Here is a 26,114-nt window from a genome sequence, read left to right on the forward strand (position 1 = left end):
ATCGGCAAGGCTTCCTAGCTGCCGGTTGTTTAACAATAGCTGCAACAAATTGACCTCTAGGCCTGCACTCTAAACTATACTGCTGAATAGTGAAAGCAAAGAAGTAAACCAGGAATGGGTTGCCTGCCTGCATGAAAGGACTGTGAGCTCCGTTCCATTCTGGCATTCAAAACAAATTCCTGGGCTCAGAATTCTTTAATGCTGAATGCCAGTCTTTTGCACCATGCTCCCGTCGGCGGATCTTCGCGAGGTGAGGAAGAGTCCTATAAAAAGCAAAGTAGATCCCACATGCCTGACACTTGACCATTTCTGGTGTGTTGTGTAATATTCTATAATACCTTTTGTAGGGCAAACCTACACAGGCCAGTTATAATGTTTAAAATGCATTATAAAAATGTGACACCAGAGGATGCTGTAGAGCAGCGATCCGTCGTCAATTGGAAATTGCCTTAAGAGCCATTATTGCTTGTTTTTTATAGCATTTTTACAATCAGTGTAGATCCAGCCTTAATTTCCTTTGTCCGCTGCTTTGATTCCCAGGTCTCTGAACTCCGCCAGCAGCTCCGGAAGCGAGGCCTCCCTGTTTCTGGCACCAAGCCCGCCCTGCTGGAGCGCCTCAAGCCTTACCAGGTGGCCAGGGCCAAGCCCCCACCTGTCCCGTTCTCCAGCACCCGCTTGGCACCCTCCGACCTAGAGGAGGAGGCTCAGGCCCTGCGGGAGAAGCAGCGGGTGGCTGAGAGCCTGGCGCTGAAACTCCACCGGGATCAGAAACACCACGACGACGACCTCCGAGTGGAGCTGGAGATGCACAAACGGATCAAGAACCGCCGCAAGGGAGCCCTACTGCCTCACAGCCAGCAGGGGGCACCTCCGCCCTACGTCCCCAAGAGAGAATGCGCCAAGGAGGGAGGAGGCACAGAGGATGGCTTCATGGTGAGCAAACAAGCATTCTCCAGCTGATCCAAAAGAGAGTGAGGGGCCGATGGGATGGGGAAGTCACTCCTGGGTTGCCTGTGTAAAGGAGGGTATCCCAATGCATTAGAGCAGAGCACTGGGAGAGAGGCCACCAGAGATTTGCCATTCTGGAAGGCTGCTGGGCCATAAGAATGTCCACAGCATTCTGCTTCCCATGGTAGCAAACCCATGGTAGCTCTGGGAAGCAGGAAATGAGTGCAACAGCCCCTCTTCCCGCTGTTGCTGCCCCAGCGCCTGGATTTGAACATGGAGACTCCATCCTTTTAGGCTGCAACCTTAGGTTTCAGCACGGTTAATAGCCGCGGAACAATCCATGTGGATCCATCTAATCTGTTTTGAAAGCCTTTTAAGGCCATTGCCACATACTGTGGCAGGGAGTTCCACAAGTTAATTGTGCATTTGTGTGAGTGTGAAGGACTTCCTTTATTTCATCCTGAATCTGCTGCCAGTCAGTTTCAGTTGGTGACCCTGAGTTCTAGTATTATGGGGGGGGGGAGAGAAACACCTCCTCTCAATAACGGGCATAATATACACTTCTTGTCATGGCCTCACCCCCCACTGCTGTCATCTGTTCTCTAAATTCAAAACCCCCAAATGTTCTAGAGAACATTACGGCTCGAGAAGCTGATACAGACCTGTGTCCTATGAACTGCATGTTTGTTTTTTCCAGGATTAAGATGAACAAACCGGGCTTTTCTTTATCTGCTAGGGGAGTACTGGTTTGCTTGTTTTCCCCATCTTAATCTGTTGCTCAAATAAGTTCGGGTGGTCCTTTTGCTAATGGTGTCTCCTAGAAAGGGGTGGGGGCAAAAACCAAATTGTCTCCCTGTTGCCTCAGATAACTTAGACATTAAAGGCCAACAGCTGGCAGCCCTTAGGCCAAAAAAATCCTTGCCATAGAGGCACATGTGTGCATGCACCTTGCATGTGGCAGGGCTTAGTTTGGGGGCTTGTGGGGCATATCACCCAATGAGCTGCTAACCAATGAGCATTGGACATTTTAAGAGAAGTCCGTTTTAGCCCTGGTTGGGTAGCATCAGTGGGGCTGGTAGCAGGGAGGGCTTTTGCCTGGGGCAGAAAACGCTAGACTTTGTATTTCCTCCATTTTCCTGCTAGGTTTTGTGCCCTGCCTCCTGTGAGCCGATTAATTCTGATATGGAGCTGCCCCTTGAAATAACAGCCAGCCCCCCGGATCCAGCCCCAGGAACCCGTTCCCTGGAGGAGGAGCTCCAAGAAGCCATCCAGAAAGCTCAGGTACTGTACTGTGGGGTAAGGAGGCCCAGCTGGGCTTCTCCAACCTCCGCACATGCACCGAGGAACGCTTCCCCTTTTTAATTATACTTATCCCACATGTTCCAATTCTGAAGTCTTGAAAACAAATTTATGGGATGAGCTCCTAGGCCATATTGAGCTTACCCCCTGCCTGAAACTCACCACTGCATAGAAGCCCCCTGTACAAAAAGGACCCTGCCCCAGAGCTGGCTGAATGGCTGGGCTGGGTGAGGGATCCCTTTATAACTGCTCTTCTTTTTCCTTCCCTGTTTGCAGCTGGTGCCAAGCCAATCGATCGAAGATATCCTAGAGGAACCGCTGATGTGTTCAGGTGAGAAAATGGCCCCAGTAACCCAGCTTACCGGTAGGGGGCAGCCATAAACAACAATTTGCTATTGGAGAAGCTCCAATAATGGAGCCAATGTGGCAATGATACATTTTTTTCCAGTTACAGGTAGGTAGCCGTGTTGGTCTGAGTCGAAGCAAAATAAAAAAATCCCTTCAGTAGCACCTTAAAGACCAACTAAGTTTTTATTTTGGTATGAGCTTTCGTGTGCATGCACACTTCTTCAGATACACTGGAAACGGAAGTTATATAAGGGCCTGACACTTCCGTTTCCAGTGTATCTGAAGAAGTGTGCATGCACACGAAAGCTCATACCAAAATAAAAACTTAGTTGGTCTTTAAGGTGCTACTGAAGGAATTTTTTTCCCAGAAGAATAGGAATCTGGGGCTCAAGCCCTGCTTCAGAATCATATTCTCTGCCCTGGAAATATAACCCCCGAACCCCAGACAGGTGGGGCAGGATTGTTGATTACTAATTGGTGAGCAGCAGGCATTCTGCACATGTCCAAAGCCATTGTTAGCCATGCCTTCCAGTGCGAAGTCCTGACACAGAAACAGGTTATGCTGCTTAGATCTGAACGAGCTCAGGGTTAGGAGGGCTGTGCTGCTATGCCAAGTTATATCCCGTTTCTCCTGATCTGCTCCAGGTGACCTCCTTCAAGCACCTGCCTTGAACCCAGAAGTCCCTGATCGAGTTGCCCCATCCCCGCAAGAAGCGTCACCACCAAAGAAACCGCGGCCCAGCAGCGAACCTCCTTTGGTGACCTCTGCCATCTTTGATTTTCCCGGTCCCTACGACTTCCTCTCAACTGCCTCTTCTTCCTCTGCGTCGCTGGACTCACTGTCCTCTGTTTTCTCCCCTGACTCTCTGGAGATGCCCCCATCTCCCCCAGATGCCTGGCAAGGAAACGGTGCCCGTGCTGGATTTGACCCGGTCGATTGGCTAGAGGCATTGACCTCGGGCTCAGCTTCAGGCCTCGGCTCCACCAGTCCTGTTGGGGGCAGCATCTTCTGCACGGACTTCTTTGATTCAACCGACCTTGGCGTCAACCACATGATAGACCTAATGGTGGAGCAGTGGTAGGTGGGGTGCTAGCAGCCCATTCAGAGACCCCAAGGCCTGGAGGGAAAGGGGGAGAATCCTCTGTGTACCCTGTAAGGCCTTGCCGGCACTGGGCACCACCTTGAATGGGTGAGAATGAGAGAGCAGTTTAACATCAAGCATTGTCACAGGTGGTTTTGTTTTGGTTCATGCCAAGTCCAGTTGCTCTCTTAGAAGAATTAAGCACCCTGATGTTTGGGTTGTGTCAGCACCAGGCACCTCATCTTCCATCGCCTGACAGTCCCAGAAACCCTTTGCTGTCCTCAGTGATATCTCTAGCTTGAGATGGATGAAACCAATATTTGCAAGGACAGTGGTCCAGCCAGCCTGCTGCATCGAGATGGTTCAAGACATCGAGGACCTTTACAAACGTTGGAGATGAATTAAAATGTGTGCCTTTCTGCCATGCCACCGTGAAGCAGTTCTATTTAAAAAAAAAAAAAGAGGTTTGGAAGGGCACCAGTTTTCAACACCACCTTCCCTGGAACCTGAGTTCTTAACAACTGTGGACACCATCTTGAATGAAAGCTTTGTCATATGGGTCACGCCACATTGAACATTGGATGCCTGCATCGTTTCAACTCCAGAAGTCATTAATAGGACGGGAAGTGCCGTGGTCTACCCTCAAAGCTTCAAGAGGTCATGTTGGCTCGGTTGAACCATGAGACCACCACCAGCTCTGCACACATCTGCGTGGCCCCATAGATCTAGATGCACGCTGGCTTAGGATGAGAAATGCAGGTTCTACCTTGGTGTGGGGAGATACCATCATTTTATTGAGTTAAAACAGAGGAAGTGCCAGCTTCTAAACAATTTGGATTGTGCCATCTCAATCCCTTGGCACAATGGGGGAGAAGCTAAGATTTCCTGGGGCTGCCCTGAATGGGCCACACTAGCAGTGGCAACCTCATGTTTTACTGAAAGCAGGGGGGGGGAGCGGGAGGGAGGAAAACATCTGTGTTGGGGACCGAACCATCTTTTGTGGCCGCTCAAAAAGAGATGGGATTGGAAGGGCAAAATGCAGCCTCAACCGCTCGTGCCATTCTAACCCTTACTGTCATTCTTACTTGGTGTTGCAAAGTAGAGGGTGCATATGCAGACACAGGGCTCAGGACCACTTCTTTTGGGTCTGGGGGTACGGGGGTGGAAAAGCTCCCCAAAGGGAGCTGGATATGGAGGGATCTGTTTTCACAAGGGAGATGATGGTAGTGGTGGCTCATATCCTAGTAGCCAAAGGTTGCTGGGACATTTAGGCCAATATAAACACTGCTCATGTGGAAACATCTAAGCAAAGGCTTAATTCTGCTTTAATTTATAGCCATTCCATCTTTACTGGAATCCCTGAAAATTGTGGTTCTGTGTGACTGGTCTAGGGTATTCTAACAGAGAATTTCCACCACTCTCATCAAGCTAAGGACTTATTCACACTTCTGTTTGAGGTTTTTCTTTTGTCTTGCGGGTTTCCCCAGCAAAGCTCCCTGTTTACTGCCCAATCAGAACAAAGTCAATCTGCTAAAAATCCAATTGGCGTTTATTCCGATTCAGCAGTGAACAGCAGGTTTTCCTGGGGAAACTGGGAAGACTAAAGAAAAAACCTCCCAGACTCTTGCCTAGAAATCATGGGGCAAACAGAAGTGTGAATAATAAGTCCTTAGTTTGGTGAGAGCGGAGGAAATTCTCTGTTAGAATACTCTGGCCAGTGTGGATGAGCCCTGTGGGCTTGCTGATCAGAAGGTTGGCGGTTCGAAACCCCACAACAGGGTGAGCTCCCATTGCTCGGTCCCAGCTCCTGCCAACCTAGCAGTTCGAAAGCACGTCAAAGTGCAAGTAGATAAATAGGTACCACTACAGTGGGAAGGTAAACGGCATTTCCGTGCGCTGCTCTGGTTCGCCAGAAGTGGCTTTGTCATGCTGGCCACATGACCTGGAAGCTGTACGCCGGCTCCCTCGGCCAATAACACGAGATGAGCGCCGCAACCCCAGAGTCAGTCACGACTGGACCTAATGGTCAGGGGTCCCTTTACCTTTACTTTTATGACAGTTAAACTGAGATAATATTGTCAAATGTTTCAAAGCATACATAGACTATTAGGGTGTGCCTACTGCAGCTACACTCTCAAACTACAGTCTAGACCTACATAAAAACAGGACCCACTCTGTTGTAGAAAGCAGACTCACCCTGGTCATGTCTCACACAAACGATATTCTCTTGAGGACCAAGTGCAGGGGAAATAACTTTTACTGCTTTGAAGTAGAAGGGGTGGTGCAGACTGTTTACTGGCTGGGCAGCTGTGATGTCATAAGTATAGCTTCCCCCCCCCAGAGCAGCCTTTCAGCCTCAACATGCATGCATGCACACATATACATACATACAGATACTGTATAATTGTATATCTGTAGTAAGAAAAAAAAGGCACTGTATACCAGAAGCATGTAGGAGAGGGTCAAAACTGGCAAGAAAATTTGCATTCCCCATAATTTGAAGAGCAAAGGGAAGGGAAGCTGAGCTCTCCCCCCACAGGGGTCAAAGAGTGCCAGGTCCTTTTTTTATGTACCTGTGTCTAACCTCTGAACAGTTTGCTGCACCAGCCATTTCAGCTGTAAAACGCTTTCACTTCTGTACTGTTCACACTGTTGACTTGCCAAGTTGGACTGTACGACAGTGAAGGCAGTTTGAGAGTGTAGGCATTAAAAAAAGAAACACCCACTTCAAAGCACATACAGTGGAACCTCGAAAGTCGGACATAATCCATTCCGGAAGGACGTTCGACTTCTGAAACGTTTGAATTCCGAGGCACAGCTTCCGACTGGCTGACAGCTAGGCTTTTGGCAGATCAGAAGCCGTGTCAGATGTTTGGATTCCATGAAACGTTCGAAAACCGGAACACTTACTTCTGGGTTTTCGATGTTTGGGAGCCAAAACGTTCAGGAACAGAGCGGTTCGAGAACCAAGGTTCCATTGTACTCCTGTTGCCCGAGAGCCAACAGTGCACACAAGGCACTGTGACGTTGCCTTCCTGGTAACATCATACATTTAACACAGAGTTTCCTCCCAAAGTATCCCAGGAACCATAATTTAAGGGCACTGGGAATTGTAGCTGCCATCCCCAGGATTCTTTTTGTGGGGATGGAATGTGCTTCAAATGTGTGGCATGGGTGTGACATGGCAATTCATGGGCTAGGGTAAACCAGTCGTAAGATGCGGCGGGCAGGGTCCTTGGCATTCAGCATGCAGAATTGTGAGATTCTGCTTATTTTAAAACCATCTAGCTGATTGTTCTCCACAAGCAGAAAAGCTGCCATGGAAAAAGCCACCAAGTTAAGCCTGACAAGGAAGATAGCCATGTGTGTACCCTGTTCTTCCAACACAGAGACCTTCAGCATTGTAACCATCATCACCTTCCATTGCCTGCTGTCTCCAAATAAACACCATTTCTCGCTGCCTCAAAGATTGTTGTTGTTGTCTTTTATAATACCCTCATGAAATTGGCTTAGGTTGGTACAGGGCTTGTGTGGAGGAGAAACTCAGTAAGCCTGAAGAAATCATCCACGACACCCAAGAAGTTTAAGTGTTGGGATCAGCCAGGAAAAGAAGGCAGCAGCCCCCTGGTCTGTTGCAATGCCACATCTTATGGGTGAATACATGGGGCAGGAGAGTGGAAAAAGAAGGCTCCATATAATCTTCCCAGGTCTGATTATGGTTCCACTCCTCAGATATCCTGCTGGTTCCTCTGAACGTGTCCTTGTAATAAGTGCTTCCTCTTCTGTCTTGCTGCTCTAGCCTGCCACAAGCCCCATGCTCTGGTGCCTGCCTGAATCCTCGTTCCAGTCCTATTTAAGATAGATTTTTCAGCTCCATCCAGGGCCAGTCTTAATCCTGCTGGGACTTGCACTCCCTGTGCACCCGGGTCTTTCGATAGCCCTGGTTTCCAGGCTCCTTGTACTGTAGACCTCTGTAGATCTTTCTTGCCTGCTTTCAAAGAACTCAATTTCTGACTTTCAGTCCCCTTAATAATGCAGGCATGGGGGACCTTTGGCCTCTGATGGAAGTTGTAATTAAGCAACATCTGGAGGGCCACTGGTGCCCCCACATCTGTCTTAATGGAACTCACCATGGTTTGCCCTCTTTCACCATAAAACATTAAATAATATATACGTCCAATCACACAGACCCAGTTGCTCTCTGCCCCTTCCCCAAGCATTATATTTATGAGGAGTAATTTAGACAGGAAAAACAGCAAGGAAAGGGTTCGGCACTTCTTCCCTACCCACCGTTTCTCCTTAAGGCTACTGTTCCTCAGAAAAAAGCAACATCGTGTGCTTCCTACATTGCTCCATCTGGGTTTCCCCCTTCCAAATTTTTAACCCACCCCAGTAAGCACACCAAGGGCACTTGCAGACTATCAACAATCTTGGACTGGGATTCAATCACATTCCAGCAAATTCAGGCTAAGAAATTAAACCTGATTTGGAGCTCTTGTGCAACAAACCTCCCCCCCCAAAATAATGGACCTCTCAATAAAGGAATGAGATCAAATAATGTACAGGAAAATGTGGGATTGATTAGGCAACGTTGCATCTGTCTCCCCATAAACAAATCGGGATGAATGTTGTTAAATAGCAAACTCAATCCTGACTAGCTTATTTGCAAAAAAAATTCAGGCTGAATGTTCACCAGACAGATTGTGTGGAAGCTGTTTGCAAGCAAACTCAGAGCCCTGACCGTTATGTCTTCCTGATGCCATCTTCATACTCTCCCACAGAACCCAAGAGAGGCTTTTATCTAATAAAATACATCCACTATCTTTATCAATTACTGTTAAATAAATAAAGTAGACCAGCTAGTACAATTTAAGAGTGCCTGTGGGCAGGAATCTGTGTCTGAAGAACTTGAAGGGGGGGGGGGTTGACTGAGACTTCACATTGCCACCAGCTCTGATGATCCACTCTCACTTTCGTCATCGTCATCATCTTCCTCATCTTCTTCCCTCTTACGACGAAAGTAAGCAAACAGGCTATAAAGTTAAAAGGGGTTATGGAGCAAGAAATAATTAGAGACACTGCCAGCAGATTTCAAACTTTCTAGCTTCAGAGAATGCTTTCCTCGGGGCCTTTTCCACTCACGAAACTCTATGTACCGGTATGTGTCATGGAGCCCAAATATCTTGCAAAGGATTCTGGGAAGCTGCTTAGCATGAACAGACCTGACACAAGGCTTGAATCTGAGGTGGCTCCCACCGGGAATGTAATCAAACATTTTTTGTTGTCCTTTTGATAAGATCTGAGGGAGCTTTTCTGCCGTTACTGATCTTAATACAGAGAGTTTACCAGGCATTTTCCACTCTTGCCTTATACACTGCTATGTGTACCTCTCCATAGATACACACACATGCACAAACACCTGATGGCAGTCTATATCCATATGTCCGTCTTTTAGCCCTCTGGGATGGTGGTGCAACCTCAAAGGTGCCAGCTGGCCTGCTGAGTAGGGCATTGTGTTATTTCCAAGCTTAAAGGTGGCATTTGGGAGCAGAGGCTCTCAAGATGGAGGGGTGGGCCTGGCGTACCCTAGTGTTAACCTATTACCAGTCACCCTCGGGGTACCATCCCAGCCCCCCCCCAACTCACAATGCAAGAAGGATGAAGACAAACAACCCGCCTGTGCCACCAATCACTATCCAAACGGAGAAGTCGGCTTGAGGGGGTGGAGCCCTGGATGAGATCCCCAAGGCGAGGGGGACTGTCATCGTTGTGTGTGACGGCCGGGGGAACCAAGTGGTCTTCCCAATTGCAGGCACCACTGAAGAAAAGAGATTAGAAAGAGAAGGTGAGGAGGGGAATGGATGTTAATGCTTATCCTTCAATCAATATATCAGCTAGATGAATTAGTTAAAACTCCTTAAAATAAGCTTTTAAAAGGCATCCCTGATTAACTGGACAATGCTTTTTACACACAGAGGGGAGAGAGAGAGATTTTAATATAGGTTCTTATAAAGACTTATGGGTGCCATCTTAGATGAGGCAATCCTCTTTCCCTCTCACACTGGTAAGAACGTCTCTTCTTCCTCTGGTTACAGGTAGGTAGCCGTGTTGGTCTGAGTCGAAACAAAATAAAAAAATTCCTTCAGTAGCACCTTAAAGACCAACTAAGTTTTTATTTTGGTATGAGCTTTCGTGTTCATGCACACTTCATCAGATACACTGAAACAGAAGTAGCCAGACCCTTATGTATATTCAGAGGGTGGGGGTGATGGGAATGGGTGATGGGTGATGGGCTGATAGTGGTAAACCTGTTGATGACTGTTAATGACTGTTAATGACTGCAATTGGTCTAGCAAGGGGGGGGGAAGCAAGGGCTGAGGTGCTAAGGAAAGCTTGATCATGTATAATGAGATAAGAATCCTATGTCTCTGTTCATTCCAGGTGGCTCCATGGTTTTAAGCTTGCTAATGAGTTGCAATTCAGCAACTTCTCTTTCCGGCCTGTATCTGAAATTACAGAAAAATTCCCCCCACCCCCGCTAGACCAATTGCAGTCATTAACAGTCGTTTCAGTGTATCTGATGAAGTGTGCATGCACACGATAGCTCATACCAAAATAAAAACTTAGTTGGTCTTTAAGGTGCTACTGAAGGAATTTTTTTATTTTCTTCTTCCTCTGGACGTCCTTTTTATTGTGTGTTCATGTGCTCATGATGCTGTCAGGGTGGGGTGGGGTGTCACATACAATCCCATGTTTGTGCCTGGAAAAAGCTTCAGGGCACTTGCACTGCTTCATTTCCAATCAGTGCACAACCTGTAACTTCCTGCTGAAATCCTGTAACTTTTTATACCACCTCTAATAAAGCAGGATGAATCTACTACCGTAGTAGTGCACTATCATTGTGTCAAGAACATGCTGCAGAATTCACCCACATGGAAACAGCAGTTTGGAGGGGGACCTAGGATGGAGTCTGCTGTGACATACAGGCAGCAACCATTTTGCATGGGGGTTCCATTCCTGGCCCCCTCCCCCTGCATGTCAGTGGAGTGCGCAAAAGCCCACTCTGCCCTGTTCGGCATCAGTCGCGCATCAACTAGATGTGTGCAATATGGTCACTGCCTGTATGTGCAACATCGAATGGCAAATAAAAAGGTTACCAGACGTCCCCGTTTCCCGGGGACAGTCCCCGGATTTACAAATCAGTCTCCTGACAAAATCCATCTATTTAGTAGGAAGTTGAAAAGTGTCCCCGGATTCATTGGAAAAAAAATCTGGTAACCTTAAAATAAAATAATTTTATATTCAAAACTATTATTTAGCCAAATGCAAGCATGCAGACATAATTAGTTAAATCTAATTTTGATTTGTTCAATAAGGCTACATCCCTAAACACACCAAGGAGTACTGTAAGTTTCACTGAACTCAATGGGACATACAGTACTTCTGAATAAGCATGTATGGCTATCTAGGATGCCTTGAGTTTCAACTGCCCCCTGCTGGCTATTTACAGCTCTGCAAAGTAAAATGAAAGCTAGTTCATCTACCTTAGTGGTAACAGAGGCTACTACTGTAGATCCCTTTGGCCATATAACTACAGCAGGCAACATGGTTCTGCGGTAAAGTGCATGTTCTCCAGCTGCTCTATTGAAAAGCCAGCTCCATCAGGCTCTTTCCTCAACTTTCACCAGCAGCCAGTTCATCAGGCAATTGGAGACAGAGACAGATGGGACAAGAATTCTGTAGCTGAGATATAGTGCCTGAGGTTTTTTTTTCTTTTTTTGCCTGCCTGCCTTCCTATCCCTTTTCCTTTCATGTCATGTCCTTTAGAGTACAAGTCTCTCTGGGAGACTTTTTGGTAAAAAAATAAAATAAAATTTTTTTTAATGCTTCAATATATTTTTTTTAAAAAATGTACATATAAGGTGAAAATTCCCTATCCATTTCCACTTAAACAAATGTCAGGCAGCAGACCTGTGAAAGTCCCTTATCTCTGTGACCTTGGAAAGCTACTGCCAGTCGGAGTAGACAGTTTGGGGCTAGGTGGATCAATGGGTCAACACCCTCCCAAGAATGCATGAGGAGGCCATGCGAACTATGTGGGATAACCTTAAACTCCAATGCCCCTGGCACCCAAAACATGCACTGCCATCTACTCATTAAAGGCACATGTAAGGAGGGGTTCTCTGCACATGCACAGTTGAGCTTCTCATGACGGGCTGACGATTGCCCCTTGCCTAGAGGAGCCTTCCTTGCACGTGACTCCATATGTGTGCAGACCCCCTTCTCACATGTGAGTGGCATGGTGGGGGATGGGTGAGTGGGCTAACCTATAATGTAGTCACATGTGTTCTATGAACGTGTGGTGTGTGTGTTGGGGGAAATGTTATCTTAGCCCTTTAATGTAGTCCACTCTTCCCCATATTCACTTAACTTACCTTGTACTAGGAAGTCAAGGTAGCTGGAAACAAAATCCTCCGAATTTACCATATCGCACCGGTATCTGCCCGTGTCATTTACGTTCACCTCCTTCTTTACTAGAAAGGAATCCATACTGCTGCTCATCGGTTTCAGCTTGCCGTTCACTACCTAAGAGGAAAGGTTGCATTTGAACGCTAGCGTTAAGGAAGAAGTGGCATTTCGTGCATGTGTGTGTTTTCCTGCTGACAGAAACCCCTGCAAGGCCCTCTTTGACTCCAGCCCACCACGATCAGTTTTCAAATCCAATGCCAGACCCCCATAGGGAGTTTCAACACCACAGAGAGCCCCAACAGAACAACTCGCTTCAACAAAAAGTTGAAAGCAGAATGAGCCCTTCTAAGAATCTGCCTCTAGACTACCTTTTCCGGGCTCTGCCTCCTTGTGGATAACTTAAAGATGGGCACACCTTCTCTGTTCCATAGCCTCCCTCCTAGGGTGCTTCCTGGAGCACTAGACTGGTGAGATGCAGCAGGAGGCATTGGGTTCCTCCGGCTCCGGTGTGTGAAAGGATCCCTGGCTCTAGCCTTACAGGCCCTGGCGATCTGGGTGCTTGTTCAGTGGGGTCCCATCTGTCAGCCCCAGGTTCCGTGATCTCCTGCTCTTCAGCATCAGACTCAGAGCCCTGAACCTGGTCTGACTGCATAGCTGGGGACACTGCAGCCTTTGACCCCAAACCTCAATCAGTACTAGATTCTGCGGTTGTACAACCGCCCATAATAGTAATGGGGGATTTTGTTTCTGGGCCAAATTCTGATTAAGGCCCTAAATGGCTTGGGACCCAAATACCAGAAGGATCACCTCCCCCTTCCCATATTGTAAGATTCTCAAAGGAAGGTCTTTCCCATCTTCCATCGCTGGGCGAGGTGTGTGCTGCCACTATGTGGGAGAGAGAGCCCTTCCCTTAAAAGCCCAATGGGCACCAGGCTAAGACTTACTTATTTGCCCAGACATTTTAGTTAGCTGGTTGTTGGTTTAGTGTGCTCTGTGGTTTTATTGTTGTGTATTTTATGGTTTTGTTTATTTTGGGTGCCTCCTGCACAGACAAAGGGCGAGTTATAAATATTAGACATTATCAGCATTGGATATCTTTTCCACACAGGTTTGAACTCCAACTTATTTCCTTTTTAAAGTGAGGTCCAGAGTGGTGTGGTGGTTCAAAGTGTTGGACTAGGGTCTAAGGAGACCCAAATCTCTACCTGAGACATGAAGCTCACAGAGGTTGTGGCCACCTGTCACACTCTGCACTTAACAAGGTTGCCGTGAGCATAAAAAAAGGGGGCACATGTATGTCGCCCTGAACCCTGCAGCATGAAAATGTGATTGACACATAAGCTAACTCTTGGCATGGGTGGGGAGTTACAGGTCAAAAGTAAGTGGCAGTAGATTTTGGGGGAGGCAAGTGGGCTGGCAAAGGGGAAGGCCACTTCTTAGAGGCACTGCCTACCCGGTAGAAGTTGTATTTCTTCACACTTTGGGTAAGCTTGTGCCACTGCAGAGCACAATCCAGAACTAGATCTTCATCCATTTCCACTTGTATCCTCCTTTCTGCAAAATCCAAGTATCCAAAATCTGCTCTTCTAGGTACTTAACATTTAATCCACTACTGCCCATACCACATATGCAACATTATCACTGATTGCCCCACAAATCACAAGTAAAACCGTTAGAACATACAAACAGCACTCTAAGAAGCCACTTTTTTACTGATACAGGGACACGTTGTTAGTTGTTGCTATTATTTAATGCATTTGTACCCTGATCTTCAGTCAAAAAGAGAGTCCCTATGGTATTCAGCCCAGGAAAGCTATCATCTAACTAGTAATGGGACTGGCAGGGAAGGAAGGAGCCTGGTGGGGATTATTGTGTTCAAGGTGGAGGAAGAGGATTGGTGAAGGGTTTGGTGGAGAAATCTGGGGCTGGGATTTTATTCTCAGGGCAAGATGAGTTGAGTGGTCACTTGGGCATCACGAGAGAGAGAGAGAGAGAGAGAGAGAGAGAGAGAGAGAGAGAGAGAGAGAGAGAGTCACGTCACATATTCACATGAAATGTGCATGTGCTCATTTATATAATAGATGCAAGTTAGAAATACAACCTAGTTCACCATAGTGGGGAAAACTGAGTAGGTGACTTGTGTGCCTGCTCAGCCTGTTTCCCAGGTATTGCTAAGGATGGATAGGCAACTTATGGTTGCTCTCTGGTCATATGGTTTTTTAAAACAGACATCCCTTGGGCAGAGGATTCCTGCATTGCAAGGGGTTGGACTAGATGGCCTCGGCCCAGCATACCTGAAGGAGCATCTCCACCCCCATCGTTCTGCCCGGACACTGAGGTCCAGCACTGAGGGCCTTTTGGCGATTCCCTCGTTGCGAGAAGCCAAGTTGCAGGGAACCAGGCAGAGGGCCTTTTCAGTAGTGGCGCCCGCCCTGTGGAATGCCCTCCCATCAGATGTCAAAGAGAAAAACAACTACCAGACTTTTAGAAGACATCTGAAGGCAGCCCTGTTCAAGGAGGCTTTTAATGCTTAATAGATTATTGTATTTTATTTTTCTGTTGGAAGCCGCTCAGAGTGGCTGGGGAAACCCAGCCAGATGGGTGGGGTATAAATAATAAATTATTGTTGTTATTATTATTATGACCCTCGGGGGTCTCTTCCAACTCTTTGATTCTATGATTCTAAGGACACTAGCTGTCAGAAGCCATTGCAAGGTTTGGATTGGAGGAGGGGAACTCTCCCATTTGCTCCCAAAAGTTCTGAATTCCCACACACACACCCCACAAAATTTGTAGCTCACCTGGCGAGAAGGGCAACATGGCTGTTTTCCACTGTCAAACCCAGTGGAAGCTTGTCCTCTAGGGCGAATGGGACACTGCCCTGCCAACTTCAGTCTCCTCCCCTCAGCCAATGCTCCCCTTCCTGCCTGCCTTATTACTTACAACTAGTCCCCGTGGGTCCGTCTAGACTGGCCTCGTGCGTCATTCTCTTGTATCTCAATCCTGCCAGGCCCTGTCTTCTGCCACAGATTTGTGGGCCCCCAACCGAGCCTGCTCCCTTTACTCTGCTCTTACCTCCACAGTAATATTTCTTGTTGCATGTGTAAGTCCGTGTGAGGCACGAGAAGCAATGAGTAAACACGTAGACCATCACACCTGCAGAACAAGAGGACCAGAAGAAGGGTTCTGGGTTCAGGCAGAAGCGCAGAAGGAGGGAGAACTGGAGAGAAGGTAGCAGGTAGAAGGTGGCAATAAGAGAAGGACCAGCACAGCAATCTGGCTCACCAAACACAAACTCCCCTGGGAACAAACCTCTTGGGAATAAATGATGGCACTGGCTTTGTGCAGCTCCTGTTCATTACTGCTTTGAGGCTGGAACATAGGGGTCACCAACTGATTCTCTGCCTCCACCCCTCTGGTCTGCCCCACTCCTACACCTTTAACAACAGAAAGCAGTGCATGTGTGAAGATAAGCATTGCCATCCTGGTTTTAGCACATTGGTGTTACCAAAAAAACTCAGCTTGCCTGTCATTTTAAATAAATCTCAAGCACTGGAATTTCATAATAAGCTGCTGGGTCAGGCCAATGGCCAGCATCCTGTTCTCACTGTGGCCAACCAGATGCCTGGGAAGCCTGCTGAAAGCAGGACTTGATCACAAGAGCACTTTCCCCTTTTGCAGTTTCCAGCCACTGGTATTCAGGAGCATTACTGCCACCTGAAGGCAAAGCATAGTGAAGGGAAGTGAAAGCATTCAGGACAAGAAAGTTAATAGTTTTTATTTGCTAATGTCAATACTGTACTGATCAGTAAGGGAGACTCTTCTTACCAGTTCAGCATATCAGAGTGAGAGCACTCGTGGGAGCAGGTGTGTCGTGTAAACAGTCAATTCACTCTCTCTCCTACCCTCACCCCCCACCAAACTCAAACCTAATCAAGGACACAGCAAGAACAGCAATGGGGTTTCTGCCCCCTTTAAATCAGGCTGCTAAGACTAAGGAAGCTTGGAAGGTGACATGGAATGGAGTTTTGGGTGAAAGGATGCTGAGCTTAGTTCAGGTACTGAGAACAAAGTCTGTGCTCTGTTCCTTCAGTGCCCATTTCTTCCACTGCCACTTCTCTGTTTCTGCCTTTCTGTTTCTCTAATTTCTCAACCAGGGTAGCTATGCTCCTTCTAGCCAGCACTGCTTCTATTCTGTTCTAACTTCCCACTCTAAACTAGCTGAGCTGTATTAGTGTCTATGTGGCACTCAACACCTTCCTCTTATGTTAACTGCCTCTTATCCCTATGGACTTTTAGATTTAACCCCAAAGCCACCAGTCCAACTGGAATGTGTGTGTGAGAGAGACTAACAAAACAGAAATTTTAAATTCTTACAGCAAAACATTTTGGCTTTTGTCTTCTTTATTTTAAGCTTTGGTTTGTTGCTTGGTTTTAATTCACCATAAGGCAGGGTCCCCAAACTAAGGCCCGGGGGCTGGATGCGGCCGAATCGCCTTCTAAATCCGGCCCGCGGATGGTCCGGGAATCAGCATGTTTTTACATGAGTAGAATGTGTTCTTTTATTTAAAATGCATCTCTGGGTTATTTGTGGGGCCTGCCTAATGTTTTTACATGAGTAGAAGTGTCCTTTTATTTAAAATGCATCTCTGGGTTATTTGTGGGGCATAGGAATTCATTCTTTTTTTTTTTTCAAAATATAGTCCGCCCCCCCCCCCCAAGGTCTGAGGGACAGTGGACCGGCCTCCTGCTGAAAATGTTTGCTGACCCCTGGCCGTTGTGCACTCATCTCGCTTTACTGGCCGAGGGAGCCGGCATACAGCTTCCAAGTCATGTGGCCAGCATGACTAAGCCGCTTCTGGCGAACCAGAGCAGCGCACAGAAACGCCGTTTACCTTCCTACTTGCACTATGTGCTTTTGAACTGCTAGGTTGGCAGGAGCAGGGACCGAGCAACGAGAGCTCACCCTGTCGCGGGGATTCGAACCGCCCACCTTCTGATCAGCAAGCCCTAGGCTCTGTGGTTTAACTCACAGCGCCACCCACGTCCCTTTAATTCACCATAGCAGCAGTTTAATTTGCCCCATTGGGTGCATTGACTCTGAGCATATCAGTTGGATACACGTGGACAAGGACATCGCTTTACATATGTAGACATGGTCACACTGTAACATCATGTTGCCGTTAATAGCAGGTCCACAGGAGCTGGCTGATAATCTATGGGCTCTAATAGCGCAGAACTCTCCTGGGGCTTGTTTCCTGTATTAACTAGGTGGGAAGGTTTGGCGGATCATTTGGGGTTTCTTCCTCTGGCAACAAAAGGCCTCAAGAGACTCCTGAGGGAAGGAGCCATAGTTCAACCGCAGAGTATATGCTTTGAATGTAGATGTCCCCAGATCTGGTCCTGGCATGCCTAGCTAGAAAAACCAGATCACATGTGAAATGAATGACTTTTCTCTGTGTGAGACCCTGGAGAGCTGCTGCCAGTGAATGTATACAACCGTACCTCAGGTAAGGCTTCCTATGACCGGGGAAGCCTATGCATGTAAGCATCAATTTGCAGCCATTTTGTTCTCGGGTAGGAGGAATTGATCCATTTACCCCAGACATCTGGCAGGTGCTACCTCCCTCCATAGCTGCCAAGTTTTCCCTTTTCTCGCGAGGAAGCCTATTCAGCATAATGGAATTTCCCTTAAAAAAAGGGATAACTTGGCAGCTATGCCTCCCTCTCCATCATCTGGCAGAAGAAAGTCGAAACACTTCTGCAAATAGCCCCTCTCTGATAAGGAAGTCTTGAAAGACAGGGAATGGCTTTTTCCCTGCCCCACTTACAACAGGATCTCTTCCTTATAAAGGAGGCACCATACCTGTCTTGTTGTCCAGGTATGGGCGAGAACCAGAAATCCAGGACATACCAACTTCCTTAGTCAAAACCGCTAAAAAGATTGTGACGGGCCTGAAGATGTATGGCTGCAGAGACACAATACTTTGAAAGCACAATACTTTGAAAGATATTATATATTGGCATGCACTGGGAATAAAAACCTATCTCTGCAGCTATTTTATTTTTGCATTGGTTGCTGCTACTCTTGGCTGTTTTTGATGGCTTGTTATTGAGTTCAGGATCTAGTAATAATAATTTTTTGCTTAAGATATCTTACTGGAGAGAGGGAATACAGAGAAAAATGTGTTCCCCAGCCTTGATTGGACACAGTGCCCCTTACGCAGACCCTAATAATTTCCCCCTCTCCCTTCCACCCTCTGCACACACACATTTCCCTCAAATTGACATTTACTCAGTGCTTGGAATGAACTAATTCGGTTTCATGGAATTAGTTCAAGAATCTCTCAACTATGCCTGAAAGTAGTTCCCACAATTTCTGGGTAAACTGAATGTGAATGAAGTTTGTTTTGGGGTAGAACTTTGAATAATTTTTAGTTCATCTTCAAGTTCATTTTCTTACATGTATTCCCCTCCCCCCTTTCGATGCTTTAAGCTTTAAGATCATAGTTGTTGGGGAAAATATATTAAGCAATTCACATTCCACTCTGTGTTCATTTTGTTGGTTTCTTAGTGTTTTAAAGTTTATTTCATCCTTCAGCACAGCAGCTTGTAACATTCTAAATGTATGCTGGCCAAATTGTCCAACCGTGCAAAAAAGAACATCTAAAAGTTAACAATGCCAAAACTAAGGTTGCCGTATTTGTTAAGAGGGTTTCCAAATCCAGGTGGACATTAGATGGTCATACCCTCAAGCAAGTACAGTATATTCCTGCGTATAAGACTACTTTTTAACCCAGGAAAATCTTCTCAAAAGTCGGGGGTCGTCTTATACGCCGGGTCGTATTTCTTATACGGCGAGTATATCTCAAACTCTATATTTTAACTGGAAAAGTTGGGGGTCATCTTATACGCCCAGTCGTCTTGTACGCCGGAATATACGGTACATAGGTTTAAATACCTATGATTACATATGGACGAAAAGCTTTCATGGAAACCCTACCTGGATGCAATCAGGTTATTACCTGCCTGCTTTATTGGGCAGCTATTCAGGTTCTTCCATTCAAAGGGGGGGGGGCAGTTAACCAATCCAGCCATCAAGATCTATGCATCAAAGATCATTGCACAAATGCTTTCCGGGGCTAAGATCTGGGGAAGTGGTATTAAATCTGAACTAGAAGTCCAACAAAACAAATTCATGCAGCAGATATTGGGGCTTCCACCGGGGATGCCGGCAGCCCACTTTAGAGATGAGTTGGGTCTCCCCTCGATAACAGCCAGACTCGATCTAGCCTACCTCAGATACTGGCACAGACCTAATGCCTCCGAGGACCATATTCCTGCTAAGCTCTGTTGGTTAGAGCAACTAAGTTCAGGTGGCTGGGTGCAAAAGTGTCACAATAAGCTTAGGGCTAAGCCTTACAATCTCCAAATGGATAAATATTTAGCCCTCAGTCCACATGACCTAAGAAATTGGATCTTTGATCAGGATGCCATTGAAGATAGAGCATCCATTATGGCTGCCCATTATTCTATTTGGTACCCCCAAATCAAGATCAACCACTCAAGGCCCTGTTACCTTGAGACACAGACTTTCCTGCAGCTGCGTAGGGCATTTGTTGAACTAAGGTTCCAACAGATGCCTTTAGCATATTTAGAGGGGAGATACCTGGGAATTCCCCATATAGAATGCAGGTTCATTTATGGATGCAATCGGGTTGAGGATGTTGTGTGTTACATTCTGCTCTGCCCCTTATATTCAATGCCCAGAGAATTTTTTTTAATCCACCTGCTCTTGACTGTCTCTCAGGCTGATATCCACAGGAGGTCACAGTTGAGCTCCTAACTGGTAATGATCTACAGATGACACACCTAGTAGCCAAATTTGCTCTAGCAGCTAAGAAGCTCCGTTCTGGATATGTTAATACTCTCTAATTTTAATTTTTTATGCTGTAAACTTTTTATAGGGTAAGTCGTGTGATTTCAAAGGAAAGCCTTTCCTTGCTCTCCGTTGTACATTGTAAAGGCCTTTGGCTATGCGCACACACAAAATCTAAATGTTGTGGGGTTAGAAAATGACAGAAGATCATGTGGATGGACATGAATTGAACTGTGAACTGTATGTGAGCCAAACTAGTTCATTTCGCAAAGGGCTGAACATGAACTAGAATTAGTTCCTTTGGGGACAGGTCGAACTAGTTCCCTTTAAAAATGAACTAAGTTCATTTTACTCACCGCATTCATTGCTGCATTGATCTGCAAAGAGAAAGAAGTAAGTAAGTTGGCAGTTGCGTGTGTCTGTACAGCCCCCTCCCCTGCCCCCACATCATTGTCAGTAACCCAGTTAGGATTGCCAACTTTTGAACTGGCCCCTGCAGACCTTCCCTTACAGCTGATCTGGTTAGCATCTATTTAACTTCAGAGGACAAATGGGTGTTTGCATGGTGCAATGGGAGAAAGAAGGACCTATAACCCCTATCTAAAGGTAAAGGGAAAGGACCCCTGACAGTTAAGTCCAGTCGCAAATGACTCTGGGGCTGCGGTGCTCATCTCGTTTTACTGGCCAAGGGAGCCGACATTTGTCCACAGACCGTTTTTCCAGGTCATGTGGCCAGCATGACTACGCCGCTTCTGGAGAACCAGAGCAGCGCACGGAAACGTCGTTTACATTCCCGCTGGAGCGGTACCTATTTATCTACTTGCACTTTGACATGCTTTCGAACTGCTAGGTTGGCAGGAGCTGGGACCGAGCAACGGGAGCGCACCACGTCGCGGGGATTTGAACCGCTGACCTTCCGATCAGCAAGCCCTAGGCTCAGTGGTTTAGACCACAGCGCCACCCGCATTCCATATAACCCCTATCTACTACTGTTCATTTTATTTTTCTATTACTAACTAGGGACTGCTACCCTTGCTTGCCTCACCTCCAAACCCCTTTGCCCACCTGCCCCATATGGCTCAGCCAAGCTATGCACAGCTTACGTGTTGCGACTCTGGGCAACAGCTCGTGAAAAACAGTCAGTGTCTTCTGAAAACACGAATCCATCTCTTTATGAAGCTGAGGCTCTGCAAAGGAAAAGCAAACGGTAAGAGCAGGAGGTTTAGGTGGGCTCCATGTTTCATAGGGGCCTTGGACAAGATACCCGCTCTGGGGCCCCCTCCGTCAGGAAGCTGACCTCCTCAGGGTCATGATCACTAGCTCCTCCTCCTGTTCCCCACGGTTGCTACCAATAGAGGCTAATGGGGCACTGCCCTACCAACCTCAATCTGCCCGCCCTTCTTGTCTTCTTACATATAACCAATCCAGGGGGTGGCACTGCCTATCAGCTTCCTACTTCCTTGGCGCAAGCGCTGTTCCTGTGGAACTCAGCTGGGAGGAGGATGGGGACAAAACTAGGACTAGTTGGCTCTGCCTCCACATACTGTTTGGGCTCTTTGCCTTCTGGCTCACCAGTCTCAGAGGGCACCGGCCACCACTGAATTGCTACCACTTGCCTGCCCGCTAGGCAGAGAGCCAGTGAGAATGCAGGCAGGCAGTGGCACCTCCTTCCTCTTTTCAGCACTTCTGTGACATAGAGAGATGTGGGCAAACAAGTAAGCAGTTGACGAAGAGGAGGAGCAGGCCCAGGGACCCCCACAGATGCCCTACCATGAGGACCCCTGGCGCCGTCCCTTTGCATGATGAGTTGCGATGTTGAAAAGGAGGAAGGGCCAACCGTGGGAGGGCAATATAAGCCGGAATGTTTAGAAATGCGCATTTTAAAATGTAGATTTTTGTTGGTGTTTTTCTTTTTTTAAAAAAATGCTTATTCCTATTATTTATTAAATTTATATGCCACCCTGAAGATCACAGGGTGGTTTACATGACACACTGCACCATTTTTGTGCTTTGCCCCGCCCCATGTTTTTCATCCGATCTATCCTCTAAACAAAGTTTAGCAGCATGCAGGAAGAGCAAGAGTCGAAGGAAATGCTTCTTCCAGTTCCAAATTCCTTCCCCCCCCCCACAAAGACCTAGATAACAACAGAAACAGCAGTGTTTCCAGCAGGGGCGCCCAACAACTATATTGCCTATATAATAAAGGCTTATAATTCAGTTAGGAGGCAGCAGAGCTACATAAATATGAACAAACCTGCTGTCAGCCATTGTGATCAGAAACATGCATGTATCTGAGCATGACCTGTTGAGCCACATTTTACATTTCCATAGCTGCCAAGTTTTCCCTTTTCTCACGAGGAAGCCTATTCAGCATAAGGGAAAATCCCTGTAAAAAAGGGATAACTTGGCAGCTATGCATTTCCCCCCCCCCTCCATTTTATGGGAAATAGGACTGGGGTCAAAGTTTCATTTATTTCTGAGCCAAGAGCTTGTGGAGTGGAAATTCATTCTAAAAGTGTTTGTTTGTTTTTTTTAAGACTGTGTGCCTATTTGTCATTTTACGGATCCACTGTTTCCCTTGGCAACTGCCCTGCCGTCACTCTCCCTCCCAATTTGCTGCTTCTTTCTCCTTCCTCTGGAATAGTTACATAGGTGACCCCACCCAATCAAGAATCCTAAAGTGAATATAATGTCATGAAGCCATATAATAAATCAAATTTGGCTGGATAATGGTGTCAATGGGGGCAAGTGAGGCCAATTTAAATGAGCAACTGAATAGCGCAAAAATTAATCCAAGGAGGTTGTCTGTATACATGCAAGCTAACGCCCCACTCCATTCTTTTGGGAATGGGCTGTAAGAAGAGTTTTGATTAATGTGTTTATTGTCAGATAGGAGCTCTTAGTGGATGCACATTGTTTACTGTCTCCATACAATGTTCTGAGCTTCAAAAGAAGCCAGGAGTTTTGTTAGGTGAGCAGGCAAAGTTGTTGAGCTGCTTTTGGGAAATCACAGGTAAAAATACCCCCATTGCAGGGAGCCAGCTTTCGGGGGGGGGAATCTGCTGGGAGGGGGGGCAACTGAACCTCAATTGAGTACCGTACTTTCAATGTTATGCCCATGATGCCAGCCTGCGTTTCTCCCATTTAATTCAGATTTTCCCTTTCAGTGGGAAATCCTCTGTGTGTTTGTCTTTAATGTTATGAACAACCCACTTGGAATTTTAAAGTCCCATCTGGAAGCACTCATAGACTGATTTGTCAACACAGTACCTACCAAGCAGATAGTGGTGCACTATATTGAAGAAACCACCAGATGGCAGCGCCTAGTTGATTGTGAGGTAAAAGGCACTGGAAGATTTACTGTGCAGTGTAAAAGACTGGGCAACAACTGGTCAGATATATGAATGAGCTGGGCAGCCAAAGCAAAGTTATCTTGACCTACATTTGAGGAGCATGTCTTCAGAGGCCGCACACAGACACTTTGCCGAATACATTCCAATATACATACATGCAACATATTACAGCCATTTGGAAGAAAACAGTCATATATTCCTGAGGGCCATTTGGTACCATTCATTTTAGCATATCTACCTTTAACTTCATTTTCCATGATGTGTTTCAAACAGCGTTTGAAGTGGGCACCTAAGTCTGCCAGCGAAAACTCATCTGAAGAGAATGGAAGAGGAGGAGAAATACAATTTAAAAAAAAGGAGCCAGATTCATTCCACCTTTTTTTATTCTGAATTGCCTTGCAAATCACTGAGAGCTGTGTGCCTCTTTTCCCATAAAGCTTTCCTGCAGAAGGCAGGCACCTCCACAGATCATAGGTGTATACTGCCTTTGAACATGGAGTTTTTGTTTAGAGCAACTGCAGCTTGTTTCCCTCTTCCTTCCATTGTTTTTCTCCCTATTATTGTATGTATGCATTTTAATATGTATTCATTATGCATACAATCCCATGTAAACCTGGGAGTTAAATCCCACTGGAGTCAATATTTATTCAGTCAATCTCTATGTATAATCCTTCAAAATAAACCACAGGGCAGCTCACACAACTATAAGAGCATAACGTATGCCTGCAGGATCAGGCCAGTGGCTCTTCTCACAATGGCTGACCAGAACATGGCCGTTGTGGCTAGCAGCCCTTGATAGCCTTATCTTCCATTAATTTCTCTAATCTTCTTTTAAAACCATCCAAGTTGGTGGCTGTCACTGTCTTCTGCGGGAGCAAGTTCCACAGTTTAGCTACGCACTGTGTGAAGTAGTACTTAGAATCCTTGAATTGTAGAGTTGGAAGGGATCCAGTGGATCACCTAGTCCATCATTCAGCTTGACTGGATGTCCATGAGTTCCAATGTTATGAGAGAGGGAGAAGAAAGCCCCTCCACTTTTTCCACGCCATACATGATTGCATAAACTCCTATCACGTGGCCTCTTATAGGAGCATAAGAACTCAATGATAACTAACTTCTTCTGACTCGAATAAAAGGCGTAGGAATATGCTGGAGAAGATTGGCGCCCCATCTTTCTTTCAAGAACAGAAATCCTCCAAATTAGATTTAGTACACAGTATCAAGAGAAGAACAATAAGATTCAAACCCAGATTGAAAGCACGCCACACACAAAAGCGCCGTAAAATAAAAATTCAGCAGTGACGGCCACCAGTCATCAAATTGTCGAGTTGCTAAACCAAAGGCCTCAGTCAGGACACTTTCTCGCCAGAGGTGAAGGCCAGTATGGTGGCCGCTGCTCTCCTCAGTTCCACACACAAAGTCATTTACCACAGCTTAGGGGGCACATGGCAGGTCAGGCCATGAGCACCTGTCTCTGTCCTCTACAACCTGGACTCCATCCCTTGGTCACCCTCCGCTTAACTCTTTAGCCAAACCATAAGAGCTCAAGGACGAAAAAGCCAGGTGGGCCTATCTACCTGCCAAACTTTAGGTGGTGGGCAGACACAGCATCTCCTTAAATTAAATCTCCACACACACAAATGTTGAAAATATTATTGCTTGTCATCCTAGCTGATTCATATCCTTCTTTCCTAGGGAAGTGAGTTTCTGTGAGGGGGGTGAGGTTACCTGTCAGGGAGGCCTTTATTCAGGCCTTACCTGGCAGGAAATTATTTCCCTCAGAGTTCTAGATTTTGAGGCTGATTCTTGGCTGGGTCCCCAGCCCAAACTGCCTTCTGCCCTCTCTGTTTTATTTCGTAGCATCTAGGATATGTCATAAGCTACTAGGTTTTGTTGACTGGGCCTCTAACATTTTAATACTAAGGGCAGGGCAATTAATGCAGTTTATATGATAATATGCTATCTGACCCACAACTTGCACAATTAAAGTTCCAGTGCTAAAAATATATATGCATGCAGATCCTATTAGGGTATGCTGAGGTCAGGGTGGTGCCTTTGGCCCCTGGAATTCTTAATATTCACCCCCCCCCAAATATATGGATTCCCTGGCAGGAGCACTGGGATGGGTGCAGCCGTACCAATAACACCCATGTATTTTTTTGCATCGATTCTCTGATGAGTGAGCTCTTCTACGAAATTATCCAAGTCTGCCTTTAGTTTTGCTTTGAGTTGTGGGTTCCAGAAGAGGTGCCTGTCCAGGTAGGTATCTTTGAATTCCTTCACAACTGCCATGGCATCTGCACTGCATTTCAGGCATCCATGGGATCCTGCAATGTCCTGGGCTATTAGCCAAAACACTAGCCAAGGCATCATACTTTGCTGTGGTTGCCAGAAAGGAGCCTTGGCCTGCGTTGAGGTGATGTCATAGCAATGACATCACAAAGCCCACATGTTCTCAACCAATAGAATAATGATCACAGTTGAGATTTGTTTATTTGAAGCATTCCTACCCTGCTCTTCAGCTGAGAAAGCATCTTAAAAAGATCAGTAATAAGCCAGCCCTTTCCTACGGAATTACAATATGAAAGACATGACACAAAAGGAAAAAGGGATTAGGAAGGAGAAGGAAAAACAAACTCAGCCATCAGTTCTCTCTGTTGTGAATACTTTTCTGCATCCCCCCCCCCTTTGACCAAATAGGACCCAGGGAAAGGAGAGGGGACGAGAAATAGGGCT

At 46.4% G+C, this 26,114-nt stretch overlaps 2 protein-coding genes across 3 annotated transcripts in view; one reads left to right on the top strand and one right to left on the bottom strand.

Annotated features, from left to right (window-relative positions):
- MAMSTR (MEF2 activating motif and SAP domain containing transcriptional regulator) overlaps positions 1-7,144 on the top strand; it is a 35,712-nt gene extending 28,568 nt beyond the window's left edge. For both annotated transcript variants that reach the window (XM_035136348.3, XM_035136349.3), the window contains exons 11-14: positions 541-933; positions 2,092-2,229; positions 2,524-2,578; positions 3,241-7,144. In XM_035136348.3, the coding sequence (XP_034992239.3) occupies positions 541-933; positions 2,092-2,229; positions 2,524-2,578; positions 3,241-3,677 (1,023 nt within the window). In that variant the 3' untranslated portion in view covers positions 3,678-7,144. The remainder of the gene's footprint in view (positions 1-540; positions 934-2,091; positions 2,230-2,523; positions 2,579-3,240) is intronic.
- Positions 7,145-8,499: 1,355 nt separating this feature from the next.
- IZUMO1 (izumo sperm-oocyte fusion 1) lies at positions 8,500-25,748 on the bottom strand. The gene is made up of 9 exons (XM_088654896.1): positions 25,517-25,748; positions 23,617-23,691; positions 21,129-21,212; positions 20,382-20,402; positions 15,222-15,332; positions 13,600-13,700; positions 12,113-12,263; positions 9,324-9,495; positions 8,500-8,710 (listed from the first exon to the last, which is right to left on the bottom strand). The coding sequence occupies exons 1-9, from the start codon at positions 25,746-25,748 to the stop codon at positions 8,614-8,616; spliced, it is 1,044 nt and encodes a 347-aa protein (XP_088511022.1). The 3' UTR covers positions 8,500-8,613.
- Positions 25,749-26,114: the final 366 nt, after the last annotated feature.

Source organism: Zootoca vivipara, chromosome 12, assembly GCF_965207765.1.
Source record: "Zootoca vivipara chromosome 12, rZooViv2.hap1.1, whole genome shotgun sequence".
Classification (NCBI taxonomy): Eukaryota; Metazoa; Chordata; class Lepidosauria; order Squamata; family Lacertidae; genus Zootoca; species Zootoca vivipara.